Source organism: Calliphora vicina, chromosome 3 (assembly GCF_958450345.1).
Source record: "Calliphora vicina chromosome 3, idCalVici1.1, whole genome shotgun sequence".
Taxonomy (NCBI): Eukaryota; Metazoa; Arthropoda; class Insecta; order Diptera; family Calliphoridae; genus Calliphora; species Calliphora vicina.
This window is the reverse complement of record NC_088782.1, coordinates 123,448,053-123,461,996: the sequence shown is the minus strand read 5'-3', so window position 1 is coordinate 123,461,996 and position 13,944 is coordinate 123,448,053. Positions and strand designations below refer to the sequence as shown.

At 23.7% G+C, this 13,944-nt stretch overlaps 1 protein-coding gene across 1 annotated transcript in view; it reads left to right on the top strand.

The window, feature by feature from the left end:
- Positions 1–13,733, top strand: part of fz (frizzled) — a 180,921-nt gene extending 167,188 nt beyond the window's left edge. Inside the window, exon 5 of the mRNA XM_065504384.1 lies at positions 13,131–13,733. Within this exon, the coding sequence (XP_065360456.1) occupies positions 13,131–13,660 (530 nt within the window). The 3' untranslated portion in view covers positions 13,661–13,733. The remainder of the gene's footprint in view (positions 1–13,130) is intronic.
- Positions 13,734–13,944: the final 211 nt, after the last annotated feature.

Here is a 13,944-nt window from a genome sequence, read left to right as displayed (position 1 = left end):
TTACAAATTGCTAAATTTTCATCTAATTTTGTTTAGAAATAACACAAACATGCTAAAATTTATATTTTTTTGTAATTATCTATAGAAATAACATGAAAATAACAAAAATCTGTTTAAGAAAAATAGTAGTATTTTTAGTACTTTTTTAAAAATTCATAGTTTTCATGCAAAATTCCTAAAATTCATATTTGTACGTTAGTTTTATTAGAAATGACACAAAAATGCTAAAAATCATTTCCAGAAAAATAGTAGTATTTTTACTACTTTTTCCAAAATAGCTAAAATTTAAATTTTCTTGCAATTTTCTTTAGAAATTACACAAAAATGCTAAAAATCATTTCCAGAAAAATAGTAGTATTTTTGGTACTATTTTCAAAATTGCTAAAATTTTATTTTTTTTTGTAATTTTCTTTAGAAATAACATGAAAATAACCAAAATCTGTTTCAGAAAAATAGTAGTATTTTTAATACCTTTTTAAAAATTCTTAGTTTTCATGCAGATTTTGCAATGTTTCCTTCATTTAGCTGAAATATTAAATTTCCTTGTGGGTCATATAGATAGAACTTTTGCAGATTGCATTTAATTGTAGAATGATGTGGAAATATAGTTTTAACACAGTTGAATCACCAGCAAATAAATGAAATAAATATTCATATTTAAACAATACAAATATAAATAAAATTGAGAACAAACATAATGAAAAAATAAAGAGTTAATCAACAATATATTGAATATTTTTAAATGGAAAAGAAATTTAAAATATAATTTAAAGCCATAGAAATGCTAAACTATTTGCTGATTGATTGCAACATATTTGATTCTAGTTATTAAAATTAATTAGTTTGTTGGTTTGCTGTTTAAGCTCTTTCATTTGATTTGAAGTTGTTCTTTATAACACTTGAAAAATCTTAAAAATCTTTTGGATTTTTTTTTGTTATTTTTAACACACATCTTATCACATTTTTTGTTTCCACCTCTGGTTATATATTTATTTAAAGATTTCATACCTTATGCCTCAAACTCATTAAGTGTTTAAATGAAAATAAAATTAACCGAGTAGAAAAAAAATCATTCATTCCTTTTTTTCAAACCTTTAAAAAGGCATTTGTTGGGCTGTCTGCACTTCATCAACCAACCAAACTCATCATACATATAAAACACATCACAACTTCAATTTTTTTTGTTGTATTATTTGTTGCCGGTTTTTCAAACTCTCGTCATCATTATTATCATCAGGCCTCATGTTAAGCAGAAACTCAGGCATCTTGTAAACGAGAAGTGTCTTGAGTAAGAAAGAAGAAAATACAGAAAGAAAAAAAACAGTTTTGTGGCAATTTTCTTAAAACGTATTGAAGACAAAAACTGAAACAGAAAAACAGCATTGCAACACGCATATGCAGCATGCCATTTATTGTCATCATTGTTGTTGCAGCAGCAGCAGCATCAACCAACAGCAGCTTTAGTAAACCAAAGTTTAAACAAAACAAAAAGACAGACAGACGGACGGACATGCTACAGCAAATATAGTGGACGGCAAGACAGCAACTTTAGTCATTGAAAACAATTGACATTCACCATGTGCTTGCTGCAGTTGCAAGTATGTAATTTTTTCTTTACAAAAGCAGAACCAGAAAACTTTAAACTGTTGCATTCAGCAATTTTTCTTTACAATTTTTTTATTTTTTTTGTTTTGCCAGTGTCTTGGCCAGTGGTTGTCACAAAATTGGCCACGAAATTGTAAACTAGTTTTTTTTATATAATTTTTTTTTCTTCTTTCCTTTTCTTTGTATTTTTTCTTTCATTATCTTGTCGGTTTTTGCATTTAAAAACAATTTTTTTTTCTTTTATTATTTTTTCTTTGGGATGATGTTGTTTTTTTTTCCTAAGTATTCCATTATTGCTGGAAATGATTGTCTTTCGTTGTTTTTCTACACTGCACGTTTTTCAGTTTTCAATTTATAGTTTCTTTGAATTGTAAATAAAAAAATATTACTTTTTATTCAAAATGAATGATTTTTTCCAGATTTTTGCATTTTGTAATATTCTTTCTGTTAGGTTGTTATTGTGCAATATAAGCAGGTGCAATCTTGCAATTTTGTATTTTTCCATAAAGAAAAGAAATAAATTTCAAGATAAATTATAAATGATAACAACTGGAAAGAAAACATCTTCGAAGAGCTAAGAATAAAACTTAGGAAATGTCACAAATTATCACCAAAAATTAAAAAAAACACTTGAATTAAAATAGTAGTATTTTTAGTACAAAAATTCTAAGTTTTCAAGTTATTTTTATTAGAATTGGCACAAAAAGGCCGAAAATTACTTCCAGTAAAATAGTAGTAGATTTAGTACTTTTCTAAAATTTTAAAAATTCGTAGTTTTTATGTTATTTTTGTTAGAAATCACATGAAAATTATAAAAATCTGTTTCAGTAAAATAGTAGTAATTTTAGTACTTTTTTTATTTTTGCAAAAATTTTAAAAAATTTATGTTTTTTATTAAGTTTTGTTAAAAATTGCATAAAAATGCTAAAAATCTTTCAAAATAAAAATTTATTTAATTTTTAAAAAATTTTAAAATTTTTTCATTTTCAGTTTATTTTTGTTCGTAATCACATAAAAATGAATTTTAGTTCCTCGAAAAATTGTTACAATTTATGTTATTAAGTCATTTTTGTTAAAAAAATTTATAAGAATGGCAAAAGTCACTTAAAGTCAAAAATACCTTTTCAAACATTTGTAACATTCTTCGTTTCTATGTCAAAAGTTTGTAAATATCATAAAATTACACGAAAATTTTAAAAATCACTAGCAGTAAAATAGTAGTATATTAAGTACATTTTAAAAAAAAAAATTAAAAAATTCGTAGATTTCATGTTATTTTTGTTGGTAATTCTATGAAAATTATAAAAATCTGTTTCAGTAAAATAGTAGTATTTTTAGTACTTTTTTTATTTTTGCAAAAAAAAATTTAAAATTAATTTTTTTATGTAGTTTCGTTAAAATTTTTATTAAAAAGCCAAAAATCTTTCAATATAAAATAGTAGTATTTTTAGTACTTTTTAAAATTTTTCAAAAGATGAATTTTTATTGAATTTTTTTATAGTTTTTTATAATTTTTGTTACAAATGCCAACAAAATGCAAAAAGTCCGCATTATTAAATAGTAGTATTTTCAGTACTTTTTTTTAATATTGCAAAAATTTTAATTTTTCTTATAATTTTGTTGGAATTATTTCAAAAATGCCAAAAATCACTTTTAGTACTTTAGTACTTATTCAGAAATTGACAGAATTGACTCAAAATAGCTAAAATTGAGTTGAAAAAAATAGGAGTATTTTTAGTACTTTTTCAAAAATAAACAAAATTCACAGTTTTCATTTTATTTTCTTTAGAAAACTCACCATCTTTAAATATTTTAACTCGAAAATACAAAAAAATACTATTTTTGAAAAATAGTACTACTTTGTCAAAAATTTACAAAAATACATTATCTTTAATTAATTTTTGTTGGAATTGTTTCAAAAATCCTAAAAATCACTTTCAGTAAAATAGTAGTATTTTTTAGTACTTTTTCAAAAATTTACCAAAAATTTATAATTTTATATAATTTTTGTTAGAATTAACTCAAAAAAACTAAAATTGAGTTGAAAAAAATTAGTAGTATTTTTAGTACTTTTTCAAAAATAAACAAAATTCACAGTTTTCATTTTTTTCTTTAAATTTTAAGTAGTTTTTGTTAGAATTACCTCGAAAATGCTAAAAATATCTTTTTGTAAAATAGTAGTATTTGTAGGACTTTTAGTACCTTTTCAAAAATTTGAAAAAATACATAGTTTTTAAGTAATTTTTGTTGGAATTGTTTCAAAAATCCTAAAAATCACTTTTAGTAAAATAGTAGTATTTTTAGTACTTTTTCAAAAATTTACCAAAAATTTATAATTTTATATAATTTTTGTTAGAATTAACTCAAAAAAACTAAAATTGAGTTTCAAAAAATTAGTAGTATTTTTAGTACTTTTTTCAAAAATAAACAAAATTCACAGTTATCATGTTATTTTCTTTAGAACATTTTTTCTTGGCAAAAATTTGCAAAAATACATTATCTTTAATTAATTTTTGTTGGAATTGTTTCAAAAATGTTAAAAATCACTTTCAGTAAAATAGTAGTATTTTTAGTACTTTTTCAAAAATTGACAAAAACTTATAATTTTATATAATTTTTGTTAGAATTAACTCAAAAAAGCTAAAATTGAGTTTCAAAAAATTAGTAGTATTTTTAGTACTTTTTTCAAAAATAAACAAAATTCACAGTTATCATGTTATTTTCTTTAGAACATTTTTTCTTGTCAAAAATTTGCAAAAATACATTATCTTTAGTTAATTTTTGTTGGAATTGTTTCAAAAATGCCAAAAATCACTTTTAGTAAAATAGTAGTATTTTTAGTACTTTTTCAAAAATTTATAATTTTATATAATTTTTGTTAGAATTAACTCAAAAAAGCTAAAATTGAGTTTCAAAAAATTAGTAGTATTTTTAGTACTTTTTTCAAAAATAAACAAAATTTTCTTAAGAACATTTTTTTTTCAAAAATTTGCAAAAATACATTATATTTAATTAATTTTTGTTGGAATTGTTTCAAAAATGCGAAAAATCACTTTTAATAAAATAGTAGTATTTTTAGTACTTTTTCAAAAATAAACAAAATTCATGGTTTTCTTGTTATTTTCTTTAGAAAAAACACCAATCCAAAAAATCATGTTTATTAAAATAGTAGTATTTTTAGTACTTATTTCAAAATCTATTAATCTCATACATTTTTCCTTATATATTAAATTTTTATGCAATTGATTTAAAAATTTCTAAAATTTAAAACTTGTAGCAAAATTTTTCAAATATTTTTTTTTGCTTTTGCATATTCCTAGAAAACATAATCAAAATCTGTTGCTTTTGTTTAATGTTAATAATTTTATCATTTCCCCAAAAAAAAAAAAAAAAGTTCAAAACATGTGACACCAGTTATCCTCTCTCACACAGAAAAACACATTCATGAAATATTTATGAGCTAAAAGCAGCAAAAAATATGAAAATAATTTAGTGAGAACAAGTTCATGCAACAAACACTTGACATCATGATACCGAACAACAACAACAACAACAAAAAAATCCTTGATATGAGAACACACTTATACCCAGAAAATTCTAAAAAATCATGTGCTGGTGATTTTTTTTACATAGTATAAAGTGTAGTGTATAAAATATCCTTTTTATATGTTTAAACATTGTGCAAGTTTTTATCAATTCCCTGGCAAATATTCACTCGTACAAGTATCAAGGAAATTCTTGTTTTTTTTGCTGAAAATTGTGTCATTCTACTTGTTAAGGACTCCCTTAATGGAGAGATACTTAAACAAAAAAAAAACATAACCACTTCTATTACAAAAACAGTACAACTAAATTATTATTTTATTTTCGTATCTTTCAAATACATATATTTTTTTGTTTAACTATTATGAATATTTTCCACATATATTTATATAATTTCCAAGAGATATTTTCCATGTCTGTATTTTATTATGAGATGTTTTTCTTTCATTACAACTCGTTTCTATGTCTGTCTTTTTATTTAGAATGTCGTGTTTTGTTATTAGATTTGTAATTATGGTTTGGGGTTTTGCCGGGGTAACAAAGAATTTCTAGGACAGATTGAAAAAGTACTAAAAATACTATTTTTTAATTAAAAGTGATATTTACTTAAATTTTAAAAAAAGTCTAAAAATACTACTATTTTTTAAAAGCGATTTTTATGAATTTTTGTTCAATTTCCAACAAATATTTGATGAAAAATATAAATTTTTACCAACTTTTGAAAAAGTAGTAAAAATACTACTATTTTAAAAAAAGTGATTTTTTATCATTTTTATGTAATTTCTAACAAAAATTACATGAAAACTAGAAATTTTATTGATTTTTGAAAAAGTACTAAAAATACTACTATTTAAAAAAAAGTGATTTTTATCAATTTTATGTAATTTCTAACAAAAAATACATGAAAACTAGAAATTTTATTGATTTTTGAAAAAGTAGTAAAAATACTACTATTTTAAAAAAAGTGATTTTTATAAATTTTATGTAATTTCTAACAAAAATTACATGAAAACTAGAAATTTTATTGATTTTTGAAAAAGTACTAAAAATACTACTATTTAAAAAAAAGTGATTTTTATCAATTTTATGTAATTTCTAACAAAAAATACATGAAAACTAGAAATTTTATTGATTTTTGAAAAAGTAGTAAAAATACTACATTTTTGCTAAACGAGATTTTTAGTATTTTGGTGTGATTTTGAATGAAAAATACACAAAAACTAAGTATTTGACAAATTTCTGAAAAAGTACTAAAAATACTACTATTTTTAAAAAGTTACTTTTAGGATTTTTATGTCATTTCTAACAAAAATGACATGACAACAATTAATTTTATACAATTTTTTAAAAGTTAAAAAAGTACTAAAAAATACTACTATTTTTCAAAAAATATTTTTAAGTAAAAAACAATTTTTTTATTTAATTTCTAACAAAAATTAAATTTTTGAAAAAGTACCAAAAGCATTATGTACCAGATGTACTAAAAATACTACATTTTTGCTAAACGAGATTTTTAGCATGATTTTGAATAAAAAATACACAAAAACTAAGAATTTGACAAATTTCTGAAAAAGTACTAAAAATACTACTATTTTTAGAAAGTGATTTTTAGTATTTTATGTCATTTCTAACAAAAATGACATGACAACAATTAATTTTATACAATTTTTTAAAAGTTAAAAAAGTACTAAAAAATACTACTATTTTGCTAAACCAGATTTTTAGCAATTTGGTGTGATTTTTAACAAAAATTATGCAAAAACTATGAATTTTACTAATTTCTAAAAAAGTACTATAAATACTACTATTTTTCAAAAATTATTTTTGTGTTATTTCTAACAAAAATATCATAAATTTTAGAAATTTTTTAAAAAAAAAGTACCAAAAGTTCTGAACATATTTGGTATCATTTCCTCTGTTTCTTTAATCCTTTTTCTACCTATTTACTAAAATAACTTATATTTTTGCTCTCTTACAAATATCCTTTAATTGCGTGTATGTACGACTAGTATTTGTGTCTGTAATTTATATGTTCTACATAAACTTCTACAAATGTAACTGTCTGTCTGTCCATCCATCTATCCGTCCGTCCCTCTTTATTTACAATATGAACTCTAGGAAACTTTTTATTTCATACATATTTCTCTATAGTTGTAAGTAACTCAACTGAAACTAGCAGAAAATACTTAAATGTAACATACCACAAAAGGTAGCAAAAAAAAAATATAGGAAAACCTTTAGAAACACCCACATATCACTTGTAAAGTATAGGAAAATACTTTAAAATTCATGATAGGAGACACAAATTCTAAACTCATTATACTGAACACATACACGTACATATAAATAAGAAAATAAGGTTGTGTAAAGTGAGTGTCAAAAGAAAATGGTTTTAAATAAAAATGTATTGAAATTCTAAAAAAATTTAAATTTTATTAATTTTCTTTGTAGAAATTAGCAAAATTTAAGGTTTTGATGAAATCTTTGCTTAAATTTATACCAAAATGCCAAAAATCACATTTTGTAAAATAGTAGTATTTTTAGTACTTTTTAAAATTGTACTAAAATTCATAATTTTCCCATAATAATTTAATGCTAAAACCACTTTTTCTCAAGTCGTAGTATTTTTAGTACCTTTTTAAATTTTTTTTAAAATGCATAAAATTAATAATTTTCATGTAATATAGTTAAAAATTAAGTAGAAATGCTTAAAATCGCTTTTTTTAAAATAGTAGTATTTCTACTACTTTTTTAAATTTTAATAAAATTTAGAATTTTTTAAAAATTTTCATTACAAATGTCTCAAAAATCTCGGAAAAAATTCATTAAATTAATAATTTCATTGTAATATTGTTAGAATTAACTCAGAAATGCTAAAAATCACTTTGGTTCAAATAGTAGTATTTTTAGTACCTTTTTTTAATTTTTTTTCAAAAATTCATAAAATTAATAATTTTCATGTAATATTGTTAAAAATTAAGTAGAAATGCTTAAAATCGCTTTTTTAAAAATAGTAGTATTTCTACTACTTTTTTAAATTTTAATAAAATTTAGAATTTTTTAAAAATTTTCATTAGAAAGGTCTCAAAAATGCTAAATAACTTTTTTCAAAACATCATTTTAGTACTTTTTTTTTAAATTTTTAAAAAATTCATTAAATTAATAATTTCATTGTAATATTATTAGAATTGACTCAGAAATCACTTTGGTTCAAATAGTAGTATTTTAGTAACTTTTTTAATTTTTTCAAAAATTCATAAAATTAATCATTTCTATGTAATATTCTTTGAAATGACTCATAAATGCTTAAAATCGCTTTTTTAAAGATTGTAATATTTCCACTATGTACTTTTTTATATTTTAATAAAATTTTAAATTTTTTTTTCATTATAGTAGTATTTTACCTTTATTTTTTTTCAAAAATTCATAAAATTAATAATTTCATGTAATATTGTTAAAAATTAAGTAGAAATACTTAAAATCTCTTTTTTAAAAATAGTAGTATTTCTACTACTTTTTTTAAATTTTAATAAAATTTATGATTTATTAATAATTTTCACTAGAAATGCCTCGAAAATGCTAAAAATCAGTTTTTTCAAATAGTAGTATTTTAGTACGTTTTTAAAATTTTTCAAAAATTCATAAAATTAATCATTTTCATGTAATATTGTTAGAAATGAGCGGAAATGCTTAAAATCACTTTTTTAAAAATAGTAGTATTTCTACTACTTTTTTAAATTTTAATAAAATTTTAAATTTCTTAAAAATTTTCATTAGAAATGTCACGAAATTGCTAAAAATCACTTTTAAAAAAATAGTAGTATTTTTAGTACCTTTTTTAAATTGTTCAAAAATTCATAAAAATTAATCATTTCCAGTTAGAATTGATTCAGAAATGCTTAAAATCACTTTTTTAAAAATAGTAGTATTTCTACTACTTTTTTTAAATTTTAATAAAATTTATAATTTTTTAATAATTATTAGAAATGTCAGAAAATGCTAAAAAAAACACTTAAAAAAATAGTAGTATTTTTATATTTGAGTAAAATTTATACTTTCAATAATTTGAGCAACTGTAAATTTACTACTTATATTGCTTATGGTTGGGGGAGGGGGTTTGTTTGTGTTACAAAAAATCCCATTTATTCACACTCTATAATATTTTCATTTTGTGCCAGAGTTGTTGCTGTGCATCTCTAAAGATGAATTTATAGTGTGTGTTTAAAGTTTGTTTTTTTTTTTCTTTCTTTCTCATTTTTATGGGACACTTAACTAATAATGTCCTGGTTGTGTTTGTGTGCGAGTGTGTGTGTTTACACCTTTGCATATACACATTGTAACTGGTTGATCCTTTTATTCTGGTGTTTTACATAAACACATGAATACTCTCGTACAAACTCTCCCTCCTACAAAATTCCTTTCACATACATAATAATTAATGCTGTTGACGTTTGCTAAGGTAGTTTACAACATTCCTGGGAGGTTTACTTTACTATTCTCCAAGTACTTACTTAGTTGTTGTTTTTGTTGTTGCTGGTGTTATTACTGGTGTTTGTTGTTACTGTTTACATAAAGAAATATTTATGTATGAATGTATGTTTTTGCCTAGTAGTGATGTATGTATTGTGTTGTTCTCTGTTGTGTTGGCCTGAAGGGTTTGTCAACAAAAGTTGATGGTTAGTTTTTATCTTTAAAGGCAGCCTTAATAAAGTGAAAAAGGTCTTCTTCAGCTACTAGAGAGTGTAGAGTTGTTAAAACAAAGAGTTACTGGGTAACAGCTACATTAACAGCACCAACAACACCACCTACTCATGTCTAACCTCCTACCTCTCTCTGCACATAGTTATCTTTGTTTTGTTTAAAGTTATGTAAAGTTTTTGTTTCTTTTATATTTGTTTCATGTGGAATAGAATTTAAAAAGTTATTTAATTTAAATTTTTTTGGCAACATTTTTATTTTCACAACTAAAGAACTAAATTTATAGTTGAAACGAAAGTTTTTTTTTCGTTGTTTTAGTTGGGAACTAAAGAATTTTAATTGAAAAGTTTTGGGGGGAAATATAAAATTAAAAGAAATTAAAAATACACTTTAATCGAAGGTCTTTATGTAGCTCGTAGATCTTTATATAGTTCAATTTTAGCTACTATCGTAAGCTCAATTATTTGAAACATTAAGGTTTATTTAGGTAAAAAGCTAAATCATTATAATTATTCCATGGTAAACTCAAAAATACAAGTTTTTTGGGTTGAAAAAGAACTGTTCCCACTTTCAATTTAAACTGTTCCCAAGCTCATTTAAGTGTTTCTGTAACAAAAATTATTTATATTTAAACAGTTCTGTTAATTAATTTAAATTTTAAAAATTTTTTAAGACAAAACTATTCCCACTTGAACAAAAACTCTTCCCACTCTTAAAAAGAAAACAAATCTTGTAAATTTTTTAAAAATTTTATATATAAATTAAAGTATTTAAAAAAAAAAATGTTTTTTATAAAAATCAAGCTGTTCCCAGTATTTTAAGAAACTGTTCTCAGTCTCTTTTACATAATTTAAAGAAAAAACTCATATAATTAGCCAATAAAATGATTCGTCATTAAAAAATAATGTTTTATCACCAAAACAAATCTGTACCCACTTTCCGAAAAACTCTTACCATATTAAAAATTAGAGTTTCCTCTGTCTAAAGGGCAAATTAGTAAATTTATATCATAAAAAACTTTAAAACATAAAAATTTGGATTGAAAAGCAACTGTTCCCACTTTCAATTAAAACTGTTGCTAGGTACATTTATCTCTATCTGTAACAAAAATTATATATTTCTTAACACATATGTCTTATAGGTAAAGTTTAAAGATTTTTTTAAGAAAAATAAACTCTTCCCACTTTAACAAAAACTCTTCCCACCCTTTAAATTAGGCCTCTGATGGTAGAAAAGCTATGTAATATAGATAATCAATACAAAATTAACAAAATATACTAATTGGGGTATAAAATTAACTGTTCCCACTTTAAATTGAAACTGTTCCCAGTGAGTTTTAAGGGATTTTACTACTAAATTTACATATTTTTTAAATACAATTAGTAGCTTCTTTGATTTTAAGAAATTTTGGTTAAAAAAAACCTGTTCCCACTTTAAACTAAAACTTCCCAGTTACATTTACCTCCATCTATAACAAAAATTATATATTTCCGAATAGATCTGTTACTACATGAAAATTTTAAAACTTTTGTAAAAAAATTAAACTCTTCCCACTCAAACAAAAACTCCTCCCACCCTTTAAATAAGGCTTCTGAAGCATAAAAGGCTATTTAATATAGATAATCAATATTAAATTAATAAAATATATAAATTGGGGTGCAGAATTAACTGTTCCCACTTTAAACTAAAACTGTTCCCAGTCAGTTTTAAAGGTTTTTACTACTAAACTTATATATTTTTTAAACACATTTATTAGCTTATTTGATTTTAAAAAATTCTGTTTAAAAAAAACTGTTCCCATTTTAAATTAAAACTGTTTCCAGGTACATTTAACTAAATCTGTAACAAAAATTATATATTTCTTAACATATTTGTCATAACATGTAAATTTTAAACATTTTTGTAAGAAAATTAAACTCTTCCCACTTCAACAAAAACTCTTCCCACCCTTTAAATTAGGCTTCTGATGGTTAAAAAGCTATTTAATATAGATAATCAATACTAAATGATTGTTTAATAGATCTGTTAGTTTTTTAAATTTGAAAATATTCCACAATTTCAAAACTTAATTTCTATTATAGCATTTGCAAAATTTTTTTTTATTATATTTGATCATGTCCTACTTTTTTTATTATTTCCAATTACTTCAAAATATTTCTTCTATTTTTTTTTTGGGCAAAAACCAGTGGCATATCTTTTAGTTAATAAACACAATTTCTTAAAATTCTTTCAAATTCCCAGAATTGAAGTATTAAATAATAAAACATTAGTTGTCTCTAGTTTTTAGTTTTTTTTTTATTCGTTTTTGCGGCCATTATCAAGTTTAAAAGATCTTTTATCTTGTGTGTTTTTTTTTCTAAATTTAAACTCTTCATTAACCATGACAATTGTTGGAAGAAAATTATGTTTATTACCGAACACACGAAACCAGTTTAAAGCAAAATAAAACAAATAATTGTAACAAGAGTTTAAACATTATAAAACACAAATAGAAAGACAGACGGAGGGAGGGAAGGAGGAACGGTTAAACGTACTGAGAGACAGACAGAACTGTTAGAAAGACTTACAAAATACTTAAATAATGGCTTAATTGACTTTTAAAAGTAATAAAAACAAAGAAAGACAGAATTTGTTAAAAAGTAATAAAAGCTAACATACACCGCTGATTACATAAAGAGAGAGAGAGAGAGTGAGATCAAAGCAGATCATTGTAAATGATGATCGTCATTTTACATGAAATAGGTATTAAGAGTAATAAAGATATTTTAAATGTTTTTCAGCTGGTTTTTAGTCCGTTGAGGGGGTAGTTAGTTTATGTATTTGGTTTTTATTTAAATGTTCTTATAGGTTTGTCATTCCGTTTTTCTGTCCATTTCCATCTGTCCGCCTGTATGTTGAAATCAACTTTCTGTAGCCCCCAAACACCCTACTTACATGATTTGTACATCAATATATCCGGTATACTTCCGGTTCAGTTGCTATTAAAAATCGAGAAAATCGGCCCACAAATGACTGAGATATAAGCAAAAAACCACAACTACCTCGAATTTCTTTACGTATTTTTGATATATTTCTGGATTGGTAATTTATTATTGTAATATAGACAATATGGATATCTAATGATAGATATTTCAAAGACCTTTCCAACAACGTATATGACGCCATAGTAATTCGGACCTACAGTGGGTCAAAATCGGTTAAAATATATTTTAATAAAATTTTTTTTTGACCAAAAATTTTTTTATACTTTATTATTAATTCTTCTTTTCTTTGTTCTATTTCAGGTGATATTTTATCCGGAGTCTGTTTTGTGGGTCAATTAGACACCCACTCCTTGGGCGTATTCCTCATCATACCTTTGTGCATTTATCTGTCCATTGGAGCCCTCTTCCTATTAGCCGGTTTTGTATCACTCTTTCGCATACGCACTGTCATGAAAACCGATGGCAAGCGCACCGATAAATTGGAAAGACTAATGATGCGCATTGGCTTCTTTTCGGGACTTTTTATTCTGCCCGCTCTCGGCTATTTGGGCTGCCTCTTCTACGAATACTACAACTTTGACGAATGGATGATACAATGGCATCGTGACATCTGTAAACCTTTCTCCATACCTTGTCCTCTGCCCCGGCCAGATGGTTCAGAGTCTAGGCCCATTTTCCAGATATATATGGTCAAGTATTTGTGCTCAATGCTGGTGGGTGTTACCTCAAGTGTGTGGCTGTATTCGAGTAAGACGGTGGTGAGTTGGCGTAACTTTGTGGAGAGGCTGCAGGGTAAAGAGACAAGAACCCGGGGCCAGGCGTATGTGTAAGGTAGTTTTAAGCTGACATTTTAACAAGAAATTAAAAATTTTGAATGTGAAGAAAACAAAACAAAACAAAAAAGAAGAAAAACTATTAAAATAAGCAAAGTTTAAAAAAAAGTGATGTTTAATATAAATAATTGTATAAAAATTGATAAAGTCAACATAAGACCACAAAGCAATTGAGTGCTCAAAAATTGAAAATTTAAATTGATAAAACTTTAGACATTAACAAACTCTTGACATTTTTCAAATAAGTTTATCAAAAAACCAAATTTAAGGATTTAAGGGGA